Source organism: Lichenostomus cassidix, chromosome 11 (assembly GCF_008360975.1).
Source record: "Lichenostomus cassidix isolate B80296 chromosome 11, HeHo_3.0, whole genome shotgun sequence".
In the NCBI taxonomy this organism is placed as follows: Eukaryota; Metazoa; Chordata; class Aves; order Passeriformes; family Meliphagidae; genus Lichenostomus; species Lichenostomus cassidix.
Window position 1 is genome coordinate 15,835,193 of NC_139492.1, and position 20,990 is coordinate 15,856,182.

A 20,990-nucleotide genomic window follows, 5' to 3' on the forward strand; every position below is an offset into this window, starting at 1 on the left:
ATGTTTACTTAAACCAAATCTTTTCATTCATTGAGGCAACAGCAAAAGGGTAAGGAAGGCTGGAAAACAATTCCGCAAACTAACTAGCAAAACCAATTATTTTATAATATAAATTTTATATATTTTATAATATAAATTATTTTAACCACCACTGGTGTTTTAATGCTACACAATGCAACATGTAACAGACAAAGCTAATTAAGAGGCTCATGAAAGAAAACATCTTGATATAGAAGTATCAGTCCAACATTCCCCCACAATTTATATTAAGATTCTTGCTAAGGATCAAATCCTCACTACTTTATAAGCAAAAAGCAAATCACAGAATTCAAAGAAGTGCATGGTTTATCAGTGATCAGGGGAGAGAAGGGGTTAATGTCACATTTAATTTTCACTGTGTTTCATCCTTATTTTCCTTCTTCATCTCATAGTGGCTTCAAGCTTTCCTAGGCCACAGCAGCCTAAAGACCAAACTCAGCATATGAGCTTACTCCAAAAGCAAGTCCCTCATACAAGGCTTACCAACCATTTAAGCAAAACAAACTTGCATTTACCTAGAACTGCACTTAAAAGTATTAAAATGAGCCTATAACATTTAATTAGTGATGTTCAAAATGCATCACAGAATACTTTGCAAACAGTTTTAAGAGTACTGCACAGGAAGAATACAGTCATTAACATCTATTGCAAGAAAGCCTTGCCACAGAACCAGGAAATACATTTCTTCTACTCATTATGCTGCTTCCTAAGTCAGTTCTAAGGAATTTTTACCTCCATCCTAATAGTTTTCCCAGGACAGTATTTTGGCTAGTCAGCATCTTGTTTGAGAGCAGTATCAAGATTTGGATTTTCAGAACATTGTGCTTGCCTGACAAACTACAACTGAATTTTAAGAGCTTCCACAATCTAAGCAAATTGTATAACTGCATGGAGCTGAACTTAAATTAGAACTAATCTAAATAACAGGCTCTTCCCACATGACACACCTAAAGATGTACTCAGGCATTACCTGATACAGATTATGACTGCTGCTACCTTCAGGTTTAAATAGGCACATGTTTCTGAACCAATATTCCCTCCCTCCCCTTCCCAGGGACTTTCGGAGAAGTGGCTTCCAGATTCTCACATAGCTTCAGTGCTCTGTGACAGACTTTAAACATAGCTACAACAGACACTCAAATATGCATAATTTAGTCAGCAATAAGCTTAACACTTATGTCACATAGGACTCCAGATTCAAACCCAGAGCTAATCCTTTTTCCACCTGACAATAATTAAGCAATTACAAGACTTCACTTACAATCAGGTCAAAATCATCCTGTGTTTCTTTATTCCTACGAGGAAACAGGTAAGGAAAAATGACTGATTTGCTTCTTCTAGGCTACCAACATGCAAATTGACAGCAAGCTGCTCAGCTTAGTTGGTAGTAATCTGATCATCTACACAAAGTTAAGAGGCCATTTCTTCCACAGGCAACAACCCACAGCAGAAGCTACACAGGTTTTGGAACTAGAGCTAAAATTAAAGCAAGACAAAACATAAACAAGCAAACAAAAAACAGTCAGTGGAGCAAAAGCTACCAAAATCCAGAAGGAGGAACATAGTCTAGACAAGACTCCTCAGACTGGGCTCAGCAGCAGAAAGCCAGTCTGCCTGGACTCTGCCCCTAATAGCAAATTATCTTGCTCATAACACACATTGCCTTGCAAGGGTAGTGATAAAAGATAACACGGAATGGGTCATGCTCTCCTTCTTGGGGGAGTCTTGTGGCTTCACAGCTTTTTCAAGCTACAGTAGCATCACAAAACCACTCAGCCACCCGCAAACACTGGAGCATATGTGGTAGCATATGCTGTGACAAGCAAGCTCTCCAGAAGCTCACTTCAGCAGACACATCAGGTGCTAGAGACAACACAGTTCAGCTCACAAGGGGCACTCCACATCACCTCCATCCCTCTGGATGCACACTAGAGCACGGCCTAGTGCCCACCAGTGCTCGCCGAGCTGTACCCAGCACCCTGCCAAGGGCAGCTGGTGAAGCACCGCTTCCGACAGTGAGACCTGGCATATTTCCTGCGCTTCCTGATGGACCATTGCTTGACTTGTGCTAACTGCACGTGCCCCGGATCGCACACCGGCCCTTCCTACGGGTGACAACAGCGAGCCCCTTCCCCAGCCGGGTCCCGGAGCGTCTGCGACACACGGGACAGCCGGGGGGCGGGCAGGACCGACCTGCCGAGCACAGTGGGGCTCGGCACGGCGAGCAGCGGCCCTGCCGCGGTGGTCACTGACCGGGGCCGTGTGTCCGCACGGCCCGACCCCGCCGCGCTCCGGCCCGGGCCAAGGCCGAGCCGGCACAGCCCCGCCGCCACCCAGGCCGCGGCCGAGCGGCTCCCGGGGCACGGCACGGCGGGCCGGGAGCGCTCCCCGCTCCTACCCCGGCAGGACGGTCCCGGCGGGTGCCGCGGGCAGCCCGGGGCGGGAGCGCTACTCACACCGACACCATCGCCTCCCTCCTGCCCGGCCTCGGGGCCGCTGCCGCCCGCCTCCCCCGCCGCTCCGCGCCCCGGCCGAGCCCTACCGGGATCCAGGGCGGGCCCGGCGCGGCCGCACGAAGCCAATGGCAGGGCAGCGGCGGGAGGGAGCGGGCGAGGAGCAGAGAGCGCCGCGGGATCGCAGCCTGCGGAGGCGGAGCCTGCGAGGGCTTATAGGGCCGGGCCGGGCGCTCCCCGCCATGTGACCGCGCGGCGCCCAGCTGGGGCGAGTTAAGTGGCGGCGCCGGGCACCGCCGGCTGCCCGGCTGCCGCTCCCCAGAGCTTTAGCCTTGGCTTTTTTGATTTCCTATTTTTGTCTCCTCCGTCCTCGGCGCTCGGCACTTTTCAAACAGCAGCGCCCTGCGGAGCGCGGCGCGGAGCGAGCCGCCCCGGTGGCGCTGCAGGCGGCGGTGGCGCGGGGAGAGATGCTGCCCGCCCGCCGGGGCTCCCCGCTGCCCGCCCGCGCTCCCGGAGGCGCCGGCGCCGCCTGACCAGCCGGCTAGGGGGTGCTGGATGCAGGCGCGACCCGGAGGCGGCACTTGCCATGTGTGCTGGTAGCGCCCGGCTGTGGCAGCGCCCGGGGCCCGGCAGCGGGTGAGTCGGGGCGGCACCGGGCAGGGCGGCACCGGGCAGGGCGGCACCGGGCAGGGCGGCACCGGGCACGGCCCCCGCCGCCACCATGGTGAAGGAGGAGTGCAAGGCGCTGCTGGACGCGCTCAACAAGGTGACCGCCTGCTACCGGCACATGGTGCTGACCATCGGCGGCACCTCGGACTCCCAGAACCTGCGGGAGGAGCTCAAGAAAACCCGGCAGAAAGCTCAGGAGCTGGCGGTGGCCAACAGGAACAAGCTCACCACGGTCCTGAAGGACAAAACCGTGAGTAAGGAAGATAAAGCCGAATTCGAGAGGCTATGGGTGATTTTCTCCACGTGCCTAGAGATCCTGGAGATCGACATGAGGAGAGCCCTGGAGCTGGGCCACGAGTTCCCGCTGAACGTCCCCAAAAAGCACCTGATCCAGACGGGCATGAGCGGGGGAACCTCCGGCGTGGCCGCCCGCGCCATGAGCGTCCAGAACATGAAATACGAAGCTGAGCGCAACATAGACGTGGTGGATTTGAAAGACCTCGAGAACGAGATCAACCAGGTAGGAGAGATGATGTACGAGATGGAGATGAAGGTCAATGTCCCCCAGTGGACAGTAGAGGCTAAGCAGGACCCAGGGGCTGAACTGAAATCCACCATCAGCGTGGGCGCTTCTTCTATTGGCATGATCTCTATGGAGGAAAATAAATCCTTCTGCGATATCAGCAAGGTTTTAGCTGGGATTGTTTTCACTGCTGTGCTCATTATCGCCATTGTCCTGGCAGTGTGTGTGGTAAAACTGTCTTAGGGGTGGTGCAAGCTCTGACACCTCTCCAGCCTGTCTCTGGAGTGTGTCACGCCTCACCTTTACTTTCAAAATGTGTCACTTGGATGAGCTGAGAATTTAAAACAAGCACTTGAAAGAACAAAGCAAAACTTTTGCCTCTCGATATCTGAAAACGCACTATTTGTTTCTTCGTGCTTTTTGAAGAAGAGGGATGCAAATGAGCCTGCAGAATAGAATGTCTTCGTTTGCTGGACTTGTAACAGTTAACCGAAGTATCAGGGTATTATCACTACTGGCTGTAACAGGGATTTGCCTGCTATTAATAGATCACTATTCTCAAAAGCCTGTGGTTTTTGTTCTTCACTAGGCTCTGGTGTTTGCTGCTGGTCACTGTTTACAGTATTGGAGAGTAATGTAAATTTGAAGGCTAACATGGGTGTTTTGTCTGATCAAGTGAATAGAGTATTTCTTTTTTTCCATCAAATACAAAAGTGTTTCTTGAGTGGAAGAAAGGGGTAAGGATGAAAACCCCAGTAAAAGAATGTAATCAACCTCTATTTTAGATAAGCTAGTGGTTGGAGAGAGGGGAGAAAACACAACAATGATCGATACCAAGTACTGTTTCTTGATTTAGACTGGATTGTACAAAACCCAGTTGTATGAATTGGCACAGCATATGTGAATGACTAATCGCTTTCCAAATCTAGACAGAAAAAAGGGAGAGTTGCATATTCAGAAAAATACGAGCAAGCCTCATGGTTCTCATTCACATTTACCACGATTTTATCTTTCCCTGCAGAAAGACTGATTCTTGCCACTGGTTCTAATTTTTCTTTCTGTAGCAGCACTTTGCACTTCACAATTAACTATGTAAACAGGAGCAACTAATCCACCCACAGCAGATGCAGTAACATTGGAAAATAGATTTTAGCAAACAAAAATGATGTTGAGTTAAAGAAGACCTTCCCAATGGGATCTCTTCTCCTATTGACAGGCAGGGACTGATGCTTGTATGGGTACAGTCACATTTCTGCAAGCTCCCAAATTGCAGAAATCCAGACAAAGCTAAAAATGTGTGCCAGTTTAATATCTCAATCGTGTCTGATTAATCATCTGGGAAATGGGAAGCCTGTAGGATTGGTCCCATTTGATAACACTACAATTCTGGGAGGGAAATGCAACAGCATAAAACTTTCCCATGCTTCCCTGTGGAATTGGCAACATTTAAATGTAAAACTGCAGGAACAGATACTTACTTAGCAGAGAAGCTTTACAGTATTTTGTAAAATGATTTATGTGTTATGGTATTTATTATTTACTTCTAGTGCTGTGAACACACACTGTTCAGGAATGTTTGGTACATATGCTACAGTGCCATAAGCATATTGGGCACTCCACAGCCAACTATAAAGACCCCATAATATTGGGGGTTTAAGAAGTCTTTTCTTCATTGATTATTACAGGCACATTATCAAAAAGTAATAATGAGATGTGTTGTGAAGTTGCTAGACAACAGTCTTCATGCTTGTTAAATAAAATTGATAACACTCATAAACAACTACTATTTTTGAGTTAAGAACTAAATATACTTCAAAAAACTACAGCAAACAGTTTATTCTTTAACATTTAAAAGAATTGGATTTGAGGGGGGGAAGTGTATTTGAATCTAGTCACCTGTAGGTGAGAAAGAACTAGTAAGTGGAGGCCTGAATTCAAAGCTATAGACTATCCTTATGTTGAAGGATAATGTGAGTTTTGCACAGTGGTACAGTCTAACTTCATTCTCTTGGGAATTCAGGGTGTTACGAGACAACTCCACATTCCTTTCTGTCGTGTTTCTCTCATTCCATAGGATATGTTTTACATGTAGTTAATCTATGTCTGTAGAGATCCCTGACAGCTTTCTAACCAAGCCAGGTCTGTATTTGTCGGTGCTACAGTTCCAGCCTGCCTAGACAAGGTGTAATTGCTGTGTATTCGTTTAAATTGGATGATCTCCTTCACAATCACAATGAGTAAACATATTTAAGGAAAATACAGCAAAATCTGCAAGAGAATGTATATATTTGGATTGCCACCACTTGTCATTAAGGATCTGTGGATATTTTCACTCTTTGCACTCTCAGTTCACAGCAAGGCAGAGAAGCAGTTGGGCTCTGTGCTGTGCTTTCTGAAAACTCCATGTACTTTGTGACATCAGACCATTTAACCACATGTTCTCAAACACCAAGTAATGAATGCAAGTCTGTTTTCTGGTAGATAAGTAAATGGTAACACTGGCAGCATTCATTACCCTTATCTTGGTATCTTCCACACACCTAACCATAGATAAACAGTTTATCCATGCTTAGTTGTGTGGAAGAATTTTTAAGAATAGGACATCTTCAAAAGCAAGCCTCAGTGCATTGGTAAACTGTAAGTTTTTACTCCATTGATTTTTTTTTTTTTAATCTGGATTTTTTGCTATAGGATTCAAAGAATTCATAGAAATGGTCTCTAAGCATGTAAGTTTTGCTTTATTATGAATATGCACGCTATTACTATTTAAAGGATTGGCCTTGGAAAAAGATTTTCAAGTCCTAAAACAAAGCTGGCTACAAATGAACTCATCATTAGTTTGTTCTTAAAAAATCTGTACCATCTTATATTTAGGCTATCTGAAATCAATAGATTAAGTACCATTCAAACAGAGGATTGGCACTGTCTACATGGATAAAGTGCCTGCCATTCATCTCCTACACGTGTTTGTTCCATGTGACAGAGTTTGGCACGACAGTGCATAAAACCAAAACAAAATGAAACCACCAGTGCCCAAAAGTACTGAGGCTTCCTTTAAATTTAGAACTAGAGATATATATTTGCAGTCTTCATTTCTTCCCCCGACTCGAATGCAACTGGAAGGAGCCTGGAAATGCCATTTTATAAGGGAAAAATGGGAATTCATACTTCAAAATACTCTATTGAAAGAGCATGATAGAAAAGCACATACTCTCATGCTGATTGGTGAGAATGTAATTATAGTACAAGAGAAGAGGATCGTTGCTTAATTCAGTGTTGATCTACTGAAGTTCTTTTGTCTTTATTCACAGAATACACAAATTAAATTTGCTGTATACTAAAATCTTACTCCTGACTTGAATTACACTGGTTTTGCCTGTGCATGGGTGGTATTTTCTACACTTTGAATAATGCAAACCTGTTACTGTCATTATTTATTTAACTTAAAATAAAGTACCTCCTTATAACTTACTGGTTTGGTTGCAGCAGTAATTGAAACCAAACAAAACCTGTTGGAGTGAGTCCAGAGGAGGCCACCAAGGTGATCAGAGAGATACAGCACCTCTACTATGGGGAGAGCTGGGAGAATTGGGATTGTTCAGCCTGGAGAAGACAAACTGGGGTGACCTAAATGTGGCCTTTAAAAGGGAGCCTGCTAGAAAGATGGAACGACACTATTCACAAGAGCATGGAGTGTCAGTACAAGGGGAATGATATCAAATTGACAGAGAGTTGGTTCTGATTAGATCCTGAGAAGAAATTGTTGCTGCTGAGGGTGGGCAGGCCCTGGCACAGGGTGCCCAAAGAAGCTGTGGCTGCCCCTGGATCCCTGGCAGTGTCCAAGGCCAGGCTGGACACTGGGGCTTGGAGCAGCCTGGGATAGTGGAAGGTGTCCCTGCCCATGACAGATGGGGAAACCAGATGATCTTAAGATCTCTTCCAACCCAGACCATTCTTTGAAAAGGTGAAATATTTATATAGCTTGTCAGTAGGCTCTTTGAAACAAGTTCCTGTTTCAACCATAGTAACAAAAGTAACATGCTAAACCCTCTCATTAGTTTTCTTAACATAACACAACACAGCCTTCTCAAGCTCCAAAAGTTGAAGACTGATGTAGCGTAATTTATAATGCCTGGGAATCAGCAGTCTGAAAAGTCAGGAAATCCCTGCCTTAGGAAACAGCTACAATAACATTTAGGCTAACAGATAACACTGCCTACAGCACCGCTTGTCCAGCGTTAAGTACAGAACCACTGGACAATCTGGAAACCACAGAACACACTAGACTAACGATTGGATTCTCCTTGTGCTAGGATCCAAACTCTCTCCCTTTCAGCCAGCAAAGCTGGCATTTAGTTTGGCAAAAGATATACACCACCTAAGGAGTGTGAAATTTGGTCCTGTGCTATTGGTAGCAACAATGATCAACAGTTGTATCAAACCATCAGAACTGAGCCTGTTAAATGCAGCAATTTGTGATTTCATTCCAGGATTCCCAGTCTGTCACCATAAAAACCCATTACAGTCTTCTAGTTTACTACCAAAAGGAACACAGGACCATAATTAAAGTGATTCTCCTTATGTTGCAAACAATTTCACATCAAAATTCAGCACTATGGATAGAAAATAAAATTAGTATCAAAATTCTCCACGTAAATAAGAACATTTTTTACAGTAATACAATTATTTAAAACTGGAATAAATGACTGATGTAATTAGCTTTCAGATTAAAAATTAAACATGCTTATTGTGTGTAGAGAGGATTGGTTACAGGCTTGCTTTTCCTTCCCTGGGAGGTTTGTGTTGTTTATGTACACTTTCCAGAAATACCTTCTATTTAAGTGCTAATGGGACTCCTAGTCAACATATTTACCCTTCACGGATTTTCATTATGTAAAAAGTCATTCAGTAAGACCAGTGGATTACAGATCTCTAAGTGCTTTCTCTCAATACGATTATGTAAGTCTTTTAATGCAGGAAGAGATCTGGACAAAATAGTAGTTCACACGTGAGCAGCATTTGCTATGGCAAGTGTACAATAAAAGTGGGATTAGAAAATAAGGTCTTTCATATAAAATTATCCATATGTGTTAAGGCAAGGACAAAAAAAGAAAGGAGATGTATGCATGCAGTAAATAGCAAAGTTTGCTTTTTGTTAAATACAACAGCATCCCAATGTTAAACTACAGCTCCTCTATAAAAAGGAGGAGTATCTTATGCCCAACGGGACAGAGATTATAGAATATCCCTCAGTGGAACTGACTATCCATTCTCTGATTAACTCGTACAGAGTAAGAGTAAAAATATTTTGATTCGCTACATGCTGTTATCCATTCTACAAATGACAAGAATTTCTCTCTCAGTTTCACACTACAAGGGACTTTATTCTGGAAGAAGGCAGTTCCACTCTGCTGGGTTCCATCATCCATCCCTACAGATTGCTGCTGTACTGGGTGCAGCTGGGTCACTGCTGAAACCTATGGAAAGGTGAAAAGTCACATGGCATTTAACCAGCACCGGGGCTCTGGTGGATCCTCTCAGCCAGCCAAGCACTAGCGTTTCATGCTGGAAGCAATGTGACTGGAAGCCACGTAGGCAAACACAAATCCAATCACAGCATCTCTGAAACTGTCACCCACAGAGGCCACCTACCAAATGCAATTATGTTTATTGCTCAGTTCCAGTCATTTGTTAGAATATCTACTGTGATTTACCAGAGTGACAGAAACTGACTTCTCAACCCTCCACAGGGTCAGGTGGGTTTTTTTGTTCTCTTTGATTAAATTGTATGTTTTATTTACACTGCATTGCATGACATTATTTATCCTATAATTAATAATAATATCTCCACCAAATTAAACAAATCCTCTCAGAGCTAGTTATAATTCAACTGCACAGAAATGGAAGTCACAGTTATGGTGTAAATGTGGTCTCTTATTTTGATCACTTCCACTGTGCATGAAATTATCATTGGAGTCTCTGATCAGTCAAGTCTGTCTCTCACACACAAATGTTCAAATAACACACACAGCTGAACTCACTGATGTGCCACAGCACTAAGAAATTACACAGCCAAAAAACTGACTTAAAGACTCATGGGGTTTTTGAAATATTAAACCTTGTATCTTAAACCCATCTACAATTGCCTTGGGGAAAAAATAATTCAAATACAATTCCTTTGTATGATCCAGAAGAATCTATACACAAATAGCATTAACCTTGGGGGCATAAAAAAAGTAAGAAATGAAGAAATAAGAAAAAAAAAGACAAAAGAAAATACTTAACTATTTATACCGTATAAAATGACTGAGGACTACGAGAGACATCAAACATGATACTCCTTTATCAACTTCATCTAATATGCTAATTGCAGGTGTAACTTGAGATATACACATTTGAATTCTGGGTCCTGGAGGGAGTGCTCCAAATGATTCCTCATACAAGCCATCACTACTCATTCCAGTAAGAAATTACATGTGTGAAAACTATTCATGTAATTAAAAGCTGCAGAATTAGAACCACAATTTCCGTTTCAATAACACACGTAATCCATTATGCCTGTTTGGGAAGTAGAACATTTCCAGTTGTTAATACTATCTGTAACCTAGTTTTCTCATCTGCCTAATTTGTTAGAGCATCATTTTGTATGAAGTCAGCTTGTTTTATTATTTTACTTTTTAGTCAATCTATAGAACGGTGCTATAATCATAAACCTGCATTTCCCAGATTTGACATTTATTCACAATTTGGAAACAATACTTGAAAACCTATACAGTGAAGAATCTATTTACTTACTATATTAATTATTAAGTCTGCCTATTTGTTGATATTATATGAGCTAAACAATCTAAAAGCTTTAGCATGTAATTTTGAAATGACCTGGAGGTAGTTGAAATACCATTTGAAATAGCTGGAGGCAATTAAAAGATCTGTAGATGTGGCACTTGGGGACATGGTTTAGTGGTGGACTTGGCAGAGCTGTGTCCGTGGTTGGACTCAATGATCTTGGGGTTTCTTTCCAACCTAAATGACTCTGTGATTCTACAATACTGTAAAACAAGCCAGTTTAAGAAGCAGCAGACAACCCTAGTGAAATCTCTGTTGTCACAATTCAGTACTGTAGACACTACATCTGCATGGGGACAAAGATGCACCTAAATTAAATCAAGAACTGACTTGGTATAATCTCCAACTGACAGGATAGTATGTGAACTAAATTAAATTATGAAATATTGGTGGACCCTTATTTTAATCTGAAATTAATTATTACAGTGGTAGAGTTTTTTGCATTGACCTCTCTGGGCAAAATAATTTATGCAATGATGTAACAAAAGGAATTAAGTAATTCTATTGCTAAGTATTATAACCACAGACAGAAAACTCCAGAAAGTTAATTTGACAATCATTTTTACATATGTGGTGATCTGAATCTTCTTTTTTTAAACAAACTTAAGCTTTTTTTTGTAAGCAGTAACTGAAGTGTAGAGAAAAATGCTGAAGTAACCTCTGCATTGCTGAAATATGATGCCATAAAGAATTCTTATCAGTGCAATAATCTTACAGTATTTCATTTGATGTAACTGTTGCATCACTCAGAAGGGTTTATTTTTCAATACAACACAATCTGGTTTTGAAACCAACCTGAAATACGAAAATATTTGGGGTCCATTAGGTAAACAATTGTATGTTCTGGCATACAAGAAGCATGAAAGACAGCTGAATTCTTAACTTTTTAGCAAAAATACCTTTTTTCTTTCTTTAATCATTTAATTTGGAGGGGATCTCTGACTTCAGCCTTCTCTTACATTTGAGTGAGTTTCACATCTAGCTAATTCTTGCTATGGGGAGACTTCTCTCCACACTAAAGTGCTCTGTATTCCCAGCCTACAACTGGCCCTTGGAGCACAATGTCCTTGTGCTGGAATCCTCCCACACAGTAATGCAACAAACTGGTTGGTTTAGGATTAATGATAGATTTTCTCAGTTTTTCTCTCCTTTTCTGAAATCACTCATAAGGCTATAGAAATTTTAAGTACAAGTGAGATGAACTCTGAATTTTAGCAGACTATACTGAAGAAAAACCATCTAAAAGTTGGAGATGAACAAACATACTCTATAGGTAACATTACATCTAACTTGGCTGTAAGATTTCTTCTATATTCATGTGAGCTACCTCCAGCAAGTCAGCTATAGCTCTGAGAGGGCAGTTATACATTCAAGGTGTTTATGTTTTGGCTTTCTTAGCAGGGAACTGGAAGAGGGCAAAACATCCCTTTGCATCTTTTATCTTAGCTCACAGAGTTTCTGAGTGTTCATGCTCAGAACCTCCTGCCACCTCCAGTCCTGATAACTGGGTCAGTTAGACTCACACGCTCCTGGAATTTCACAGGCAATGACTTCAGCTTTGTAGCAAATGGATACTCAACTACTCTTCCTAAGACAATACTGAAAGGAAGTAAAAAAAATTGCCAGCAATATGGTGAATCTGCTGACCCTGGGGTAAGGAATATCACCTTAAACAGAACAGGTGCCTTATATACCCCAGAACTGTTCGGAAAAATGCAGCAACTGGAGCAGGGAAGAAAGTTTGCCTTAGCTTGCACTTGGCTGTCTTTGGGCCCAAAGGACTGCTCTGGCTGCTGAGCTCAGTCCTGAACAGAGCTGGAAGCCCAGCCCTGGCATTCTCTGTGTGTCTGAGGCTGCAGCATTCTGCCAGCCACACATCCCATTTCCACTCCCTGCAAGAATGCCTGCAGAACCAGACCCAAGAGGTTTAATACCAGTGGATGCCAATGAAACCAGAGGAGGCCAGGGAGATGATCAGAGGGATAAAGCACCTCTGCTATGAGGAGAGGCTGGGAGAACTGGAATTGCTCAGCCTGGAGAAGAGAAGCTTCAGGGTGACCTAACTGTGGCCTTCCAGTACCTGAATGGAGCCTGCAGGAAAGATGGAGAGAGACTATTTACAAGGGCCTGGGGTGACAAGGGGGGAATGGCTTCAGACTGACAGAGAGCAAGCTTAGATGGGATATTAAGATGAAATTATTTCCTGTGAAGGTAGTGAGGCCCTGGCACAGGTTGTCCAGAGAAACTGTGGCTGCCCCATCCCTGGCAGTGTCCAAGGCCAGGCTGGACAGGGCTTGGAGCAGCCTGGGATAGTGGAAGGTGTCCCTGCCATGGCACAAGGTGCAACCAGGTGATCTTCAATGTCCCTTCCAACCCAGACCATTCTGTGATCCTATGCCTTGTTTGCCAGGATATCCCTGCTTTACACACTAGCACTTATGAGACTTTAGACTGTCCTAGATAAAAAAACTCAAACAAACATTCCATTTAGTAACTCAAGATAACAATATAAACATTGCTATTCCCTAGTATCAGATTCTCCTAGATATGCTCTGAAACAATGTTCCAGGGCTACCAGACATTGCATTTTTGCCATAGTAAGACAGTTTTGCATATGTGCTGGTACTATATCTGATTTGCAAGTGACACCATTCATTACTGGTACATGAGTACTTTCTACTTAAAATGCCTTTATGTTGAAAGGATCTAACATAATGGACCCTAAATCTTTCTGATCAGCCTTCAAGCTCATTGGATGTTAAATCTTGAGAAACCGCAGTAGTTTATTAATATTCCACTAGTAAAGCAGCTTTTTGGCAAAAAATTCCTAACATTCCTAACAAGATGTACACTTAACACAGCAAAATAGTTAACTACACAGAGTGCAAAAGGCAAATAAATACCAAGGTGAATGTCATGATTTCAGGTTCAAAGTGCCTCCTAGTAGCAAACAGGCACATTAATAGGCCTTTGTGCTTCCACTGACTAAGGTGGTAATTACTGATGAGCAAAAAGAATTAAATCAGTGTGAAAAAGGGCGGCTCGAGTTACAAGATGTCATGGGTTTTGCTTGTGTATTCGGTGATAAGCAAGGGAAGGAGAAGGAGGCAAGCTTGTCTATTGTCTGGTTGTTCGTTTTAGCAGCATCAGCTGGCTTGGCTGACTTGCTCTGCCCACTGCAGCCTGGCACCAGGGTGAGCTTGTGGCCCAGCTGTGTCTGGGCACACCTCAGGGTCATTTCTGGGTTTGTCAATTTGTCCATTGTTCCAGCATCCCACTGGTTCACTTGCTTCTAAACTTCATTTCAGCTCCAGTGACACACATCTCGCAGGCATCAAGTACAAGCTCAAATGTAAAATCAAACTGAGAGGTTGTCAGAAGCACGTACAGGTACGTGGGTATTTGCCCAATGCAATCTGGCAAGAGAAGGATTATGGATAGGAGAAGGATTTTCCATGTTGCATGCAACCACCATCCTTACAAAGCTTCTCAACCTGTGTCATCAGCTTTTTTTTTCTTAAATTTCTTACAAATTAAAGAAAATTGAGGGATCAAAATCAATTAACAGAATGTTTCCTAAAGGTTCAAAGAAACTTTTCAAGGTTTTACTGCCTTGCTGAATATATTTTTTTTCAGGTAACAAGATACTTAAAAACCTCAAAACATAAGAGCTCTGTAATAATTAACTAAAACTCTTTGTACCCTTCCCCTCTGAAGAGTACTAGAACAAATTCAAACAACTTGGCAAATGTCACGTTTAACTACAGACCTAAAATGACTTTTGCTGTCAGCATGGCTTGCTATGGAATTGAGATAAGGAGATTTCTGCGAGGCCAGCTGGCGGGTCAGCAGCAGTATTACGATTACAAATGCGAGTCCTTGGCTGCTGACCCCGTGCTGACTCCCGGGGCTGTAACTACAGACCCCTCTGTGCTCAGGAACATTCTGGGCTCCAAGGAAGCTCCTGGACATTTGCACCTCGTGGCGCTGTTAATACACTCGGTGCTGTGAGGCCCGGGAAGCGCAAGCTACCCCAAGCTACAGCTCCCCAAGCCACTTAAAGCCATCGCCTCGTTTCTCCCGGCCATCGCTGCCTTAAACCCTCTGTATTTCCTTAAGCTTTCGCCCTCTGAGGACACCCGCTACTTACCGGCTTAGGGCTGCTGGGGGCTGAGGCATCCCGGCTCCCGGCCCGCCTCCTGCGGCCCTCCCCCGGCCCGGCCCGCCCCGCGGCTGCAGTGGCTCCTCCGGGGGCGCAGGCGGCGGTGCCGCCCGGCCGCCTCAGCGCTCCGCCTCGCCAAGATGAACGCGCGGCTGCGGCACTGGCGGGAGGCTGCCACGCTGCTGCTGGCGGCGGGCACGCCGGGCCGGCCGCCCCGCTCCCCGCTCGGCCCTTTCGACTACGAGCTGCTGCTGCTGCGCCGGACCTCCCGCAGCGGCTTCATGCCCGGCGCCCACGTGTTCCCGGGCGGGCTGGCCGAGCCGGCCGACTTCTCCGCCGAGTGGCTGGGGGTGCTGCCCGCCTCGCCGCACTGCGGGCTGGGCGCCGTGAAGCCGCCGCCGCCCGGCGGCAGCCGCGCCCCGATCTTCGCCGCCGACCGGGAGAGCTTGGGCTCGCCGCTGCCGGGGGAAGTCGCCTTCCGCATCTGCGCTCTCAGGGAGACCTTCGAGGAGGCGGGGATCCTGCTGGTGGTGCCGGGCCGCGGGCCGGCCCCGCCGCTGCCGGCCGAGCGCCTGCCGCCCGCCGCCGAGCTCGAGGAGTGGCGGCGCCGGGTGCGGGAGGACTCGTCCTGCTTCCTGAGGCTGTGCCGCCAGCTGGGCTGCGCGCCCAACATCTGGGCGCTGCACGAGTGGAGCAACTGGCTGACGCCCGTGGGCAGAGCCGGCCGCGGCGGCCGCCGCTATGACACGGCTTTCTACCTGTGCTGCCTGGACGAGCGGCCGCCCTACGTCTCGCAGGACGACCAGGAGGTGACAGCCGTCCTGGTACGAGGGGCTGGGGTGCCTGGGATGCAGCACAGCCCGGCCGGGCCGGTGTTGCCGTGAAGCGGGCGCTCCTGCCCGAGCCCTCCGGCACACGGCCGAGACTGCCCTCACACATCCAACAGGCATAGAACCATGGTAAGGGTTGGAATGGACCTTAAAGATCATCTTGTTCCACCCCTGCCATGGCAGGGACACCTTCCACCATCCCAGGCTGTTCCAAGCCCCAATGTCCAAGCTGGCCTTGGACACTGCCAGGGACCCAGGGGCAGCCACAGCTTCTCTGGGCACTCTGTGCCAGGGCCTGCCCACCCTCACAGTAAAAAATTGCCTTCTAATATCCAACCCAAATGTCTCACATTTCAATTCGTACCCATTACTCCTTGTCCTGTCACTACAGTTCCTGACAGAGTACCTCTCCAGCTTCCCTACAGTCCCTTCAGATCCTGCAAGGTGCTGTGAGCTCTGCACAGAACCTTCTCCTCTCCAGGTCAATCAGTGCCCACCCTGCTAAAGCTCGTTAAGACGTGAGGGAAGAGAAGGGAGTGTTCACCTGCATGGTTCCCCTGTCCCTGTCCTGCACCCAGAGGTGGAGCTGCTGCAGCTGGAGGGAGAAGGGTTTTTGTGAGGTCATGATCCGTGTCACATCAGATCCCTCTCACCTTGAATTACTGTCTCCTTCAGCAGATGACAAATACCATTTGTGTACATTTGTTTCTGCAGTATAGTGAGGGTTGTCGCATCTCCTCAGTATGCTGGGAGAGATCCACATGGCATGTACAGGTATATTCCAGGGATGCAAGAGATGCTAGTAATTTTTCTTTTGGAGTTATTTGGAATATTTTAAGCAATAAACTTGTTGAAGTAGTCCATTTAAAAATTCTAAACTTTGATTTTTTTTTACTTTTTTTCTTTTTAATTGTGTGCATAAAAGCAACAAACTCCATGAAGCTCTAAGAGAGCTCAAGGTCAGGTACATTACGGTCCTTAACTCTTAGAAGTTCAGTAGCAGGTTAGAAGTAGATGAGAAACCAGACAGTTCTGTAAATGCTTATCTAACCATTTTGGTATTACTGATGTTGCAATATTTGTTTGTTTAACAGATTTTGCTACAGAAATTTAAGAGTACTTGAAACCTTATCTTCAAAAGGGTTCATGTTGTAATTTTGTTAATAGTAGCATAATTCTGTTGCAAGTGATTATGCACCTATTTATATTATTAAATTTATCATATGAGGTGAAATCAAGATTACTAATTGCTTGAACATGCAGAATAAGCATGAATAGCTGGGTGTTCACATTCTGAAAACAATACTTCTGCAAAGCACTTGTTTAGACATACTTGTAATTCTCAAAGCATCAGGAGCAACCTCTGGTAACACTGAGTTTCATATTTTTTGTTGGTTTCAGTCAAGCCCCTAAAACAAATGTCTATTTCTAATCCTGGCCTGTCTGTGTATAAAATTACTTACTTTTATTGGGAAAAAGGAGTAACTTTTATAGATTGCTTCTGTTTTTCAATTTTAAGAATGTCTTCGTTGTTGTTACTTTGGGATGGTTTATGCATGGGTTTTATTGTGTTCAGAAGTATGGTCTGTTGCAGGCTCTTTTGATGTATAGACCTCCTTGCTAAATGGCTTTTCAGGTTACTTGGACTTTTTTCCTGCTGCTGAAACTATTATTTCAAGGCTTGTTTTCATCTTCCAGTGGTCATCACCTCCAGAAGCCATTGAACTCCTGAAGTCTCAAGAAATCTGGTTTCCTCCACCTCAGTTTTATGAATTCTGTAGGCTGTGCAACTTCTCTTCCCTCCGGGAGTTACAGAAGTTCAGCTCCGCGCGTGCTCTGGAGGGCTGTGAGCGCTGGATGCCGGTGATGCTGAGTGCTCCAGATGGCTTCATCCAGCTGCTGCCGGGTAAGGACACACTGGATGGTTCTCCTAAACAGACAGCACCTCCTGAATGCTGTGTGCTGAAGCCCCATGACATAAACCATCCATAATGTAAGGAAAATACTCCTCTAAATTGAGTTGCTGCACGCTATTTCTACCTTGTTTGCTGCAGTTGTGACAGTGGCTGCTGTCAGAGACAAGCCAGGGATCAGACAGCACAGTTACTTCTTGGTTACTCATAACCTCATTGTCTCACTATCGTCCTAATTATGTATTTGTGAAGAAATTCCAGCACTTCAGCTTTGTGTAACCTGAAGGATGTATTAGAACTGCTCCTGTTCAGTCCTTTTCAGTGTGAATTCTCCTTTACTTCAGTTACTGGATTGTAAGGACAAGGGAATCAAGCACAGCTAGAGTATCAGACCTCACAGCTGGTGATAAGGCACTAGACTAAAACCACACACTTAAGTCATCTTCCTCCTGCCCTTTCTCCTACTTAGTCTCATTTCATAGTCATGTACATGCAGTGTTCAGAAAAGCTGCACATTCTATTTATTATCTTCTGCTTTTTTTAGTTTGCTTTTTGTTATGCTTTCCCTTCTTTTTTGGTCACAACTGACCTCTAGGATTTCTGTATTTGGGGTGTGTTAGCAGTCTTGCACAAGAGTTTAACGCCTTGATGTGGCAAAACATTTGTTTTCTTCAACAAAATAGAACAAAATAAGTTTCTGTTCTTAGTCCTATCTCTAGACACCTGAAAAAGTGTTGGCCTGTTCTGCACTTATTATATACACTCCTATCTTCCCAGGCTGTGATTACAGCATATTAATAGCACACTATCAGGAGCTCTAGACCATTCAACATGCACTGCAGTGCCACTGGCATACTTCAAAAATTTATGGCTGTATCTTTAAATCCAAAGATATTTAGAGGCAATTTATTTTTGCATTGAGAAATACATTTCCACTGATTTAAATGTCATGATTAATACTGAAAAATTGCCAGTGTTACTCAATGAAAACACTGAAAAATAAGGTTGGCAATCTGTAACGAAATCTTTTTTTCCACTCCCAGGAGATGAATTATATCCAGAAGATCCAGATTATACAGGAGAAAATAAAATTATTATGTCAACAGATAAGAAGATTGAAGATCTCATGAAAGAGGGTGGTATATTTCATAGGATAGTAATAAAAAACATGAACAATCTTGCTGTCTATGTTAATATTGAAGCAAAATACAAACATATAAATCCCCTGATGATCAACTGTGATAATTCGGATTACAAGAGCAGATTATAATATGTCTTTGGTTTAAATCGCAAATATTTTTAATTACGTATATACTCACTGTGGTTTTGGTGCTTTTTAACTGCTGCCAAATAGTCATGAAAATATTCCTCTGTCCTGCCAAAGGATTTTGTCTCTGTGTGTTTGTGATGTCACATCTATGTGTATCTAATTATTTGTGTCTCTAAGAGCAGAACAGTTGTGCCCCTGTTGGGTCACAAAGGTTCTCTTCTCACTGAAAATTTAAGAATATATTATGTTCAGAACAAGTATGTTTTGAGTTGAAGAATTTTTTTTACTATGCTTCCCAAAGTTACCCATTAGATAACTACAATGTGTGTCTAGAAATGAATGAAATCCCCCATTCCATGTTTGTGGACATCTCCCAGTCTGTTCTGTCATTTTGGGGCAAAGCATTGTCTGTACAGATAAAGACAGATATATATTAATTATAATGCAGTTTTAAAAAGAATATTATAAAGTTAATTTTTATATTTGATATACTTAAATTCTTTCTCCTAATGGTAATCATTCAAAAATTTAAAATTTTCAAAGGCAGACTTAATTTAAACAAAGTCATCTATGGAATTGAGTGCATTCTTTTTATCATTATATTTTTTTATCTTCAAGTTGGCAGCACTTTAAAAAATAAAAGAGTATAATTTTTTAGCTCCAAAAAGACATGCACAATTTAAGGGAATTATATTCCTGCTTGGAAACACCCACTTCCATATACCAACATCCCCCATTTTGCTTCTTAAATACTTTACTAGTATATCTGAAATTGAAAAACTTCAGAGGAATGATTGCTGCTTTTTTGGTTTGGATTTTTGTTTGGTTGGATTTGTCTTTTTTAGTGCAATAAGTGGAGTCAGTGGAGTAGTTTTGTAAACTCTTTATGTGAAATGAGAATGAATGATGACTTGAGATTAGTCAGAAAATTGTTCAGAAAGCATTGTTTCAGCTTTTGTTCTATGTTTCAATCAAAACCTTCTGCAACAATTTCATTAAATTGGTTTGTAGCATTCATTTGGATTAATAAAAGAATTTGAAAAGCTGTCTTTTGTTTCTGAGAACATGTCCAAAGTGTTGCTGGTTTTGCAGACCCTGTTGAGGTTTGTAAGCTCTGCTGAACACAGGCCGTGTGAAGCAGAACACTCTGTATTGTGCAGTAGAAACACCTCCAGAATATTCTGGCTGGGTGTGACATTCCAGTCGCTCCAGTTGCCCTTATTTTTTTTCAGAGCCCATGCCACATTCAGCTCCAGATGTGCCTTAGCTCTCCTGATCCCATTCCCATACACCCAAGCACCATCCCTATATTCTCCCCTGTGGATACACATCCCTGCTTCCAGTGTCCATGCTTTTCTTGCATTTCAGTGGGATCAGAAGGGTCTTACTCAGCCACACTGCTCTCCTGCTCGCCTTGCCTGATTTCTGACACATGAGAATCAAGAGCTCTTGTGCTTCAAGAAAGAGATCCACCAGCTCTCCTCGTTCATCCCTGAGGACAGTTTCCAGGGGTTGCCATCCACTGTTCCTTACACAAGTGCAAGTTCACTTTCCTAACAATCTTCATTTTACTCATCTGGACCATATCCCTTGAGACCATGAATTCACATACACAAATGATGCTTTTATTTTTCTGTCCCTTATGGTTATTCTACCAGCTTACTTTTGTGGTAGAAAGTGGGTATTAGGAGAAAATATTTTTGATAAATTATTTAGCTCTCGCTAGGGCATGGCAGGACTGTGGAGGTGAGAATGTGGGCACAGGATAAGTGCAGGGGTGATGTCAAGTGGGGCAGTGGGGAAAAGCACAGTTCTGGCACTCTTGTTGAGGCAGGGGATGATTCTCTGTCTGGCTATGTCTTCGTGCAGAGCTAAGCTCTCTACTAAGTCCTTGTACTGGGCTATTTCATCACTTCCATAAAGGCAGACCCTTATCAACTCTTTCCAGTTGTCCATTTACTTCTTGGTGCTACAGCTGTTTTGGTGGGGTGTTTTTTTGGGGTTTTTTTTGGTTTTTTTTTTTCCTGTGGTTTGTCCCTATTTCACCACTGCCTCTGCTACAGAGACTGTAAGCCTGAAATAAATTCCAAACCCCAAAGATTTCTGATAATAATTTTCCTTGAGTCCCAGTAGACCGTCCTTGATTTCAAGCTGCTCGCAGTAACAAAAGCTCTCATTTTTTTCAAACTGAACTTGCTTTCCATTTTACACATCAAAAGCCAGCAGCTGAACTCCCCCGCACGCTGTGAGAATTGCTGCAGCGTTTCAGGTGTTTTTTCCTTCTG

The 20,990-nt window shown here is 43.8% G+C and overlaps 3 protein-coding genes across 7 annotated transcripts in view; 2 read left to right on the forward strand and 1 right to left on the reverse strand.

Annotated features, from left to right (window-relative positions):
• The window catches only part of ANKRD27 (ankyrin repeat domain 27), a 54,331-nt gene extending 39,513 nt beyond the window's left edge, over positions 1–14,818 (reverse strand). The window contains exon 1 of one of the 5 annotated variants that reach the window (XM_085071979.1): positions 14,681–14,818. The gene's annotated coding sequence lies outside the window, so the exon portion shown is untranslated. Of the gene's footprint in view, positions 1–1,009; positions 1,244–1,300; positions 1,322–2,495; positions 2,744–14,680 lie in introns of those variants that run through there. The other 4 variants (XM_085071978.1, XM_085071980.1, XM_085071983.1 and 1 more) reach the window with 4 other exon arrangements.
• RGS9BP (regulator of G protein signaling 9 binding protein) lies at positions 2,761–7,155 on the forward strand. Its single transcript, XM_085071985.1, has one exon. It carries the CDS (start codon positions 3,214–3,216, stop codon positions 3,925–3,927), a length of 714 nt encoding a protein of 237 aa, XP_084928111.1. The 5' UTR covers positions 2,761–3,213; the 3' UTR covers positions 3,928–7,155.
• A 14-nt stretch (positions 14,819–14,832) lies between the features above and the next one.
• On the forward strand, positions 14,833–19,751 carry NUDT19 (nudix hydrolase 19). The gene is made up of 3 exons (XM_085071984.1): positions 14,833–15,516; positions 17,221–17,428; positions 18,479–19,751. Exons 1-3 carry the CDS (start codon positions 14,833–14,835, stop codon positions 18,703–18,705), a joined length of 1,119 nt encoding a protein of 372 aa, XP_084928110.1. The 3' UTR covers positions 18,706–19,751.
• Positions 19,752–20,990: the final 1,239 nt, after the last annotated feature.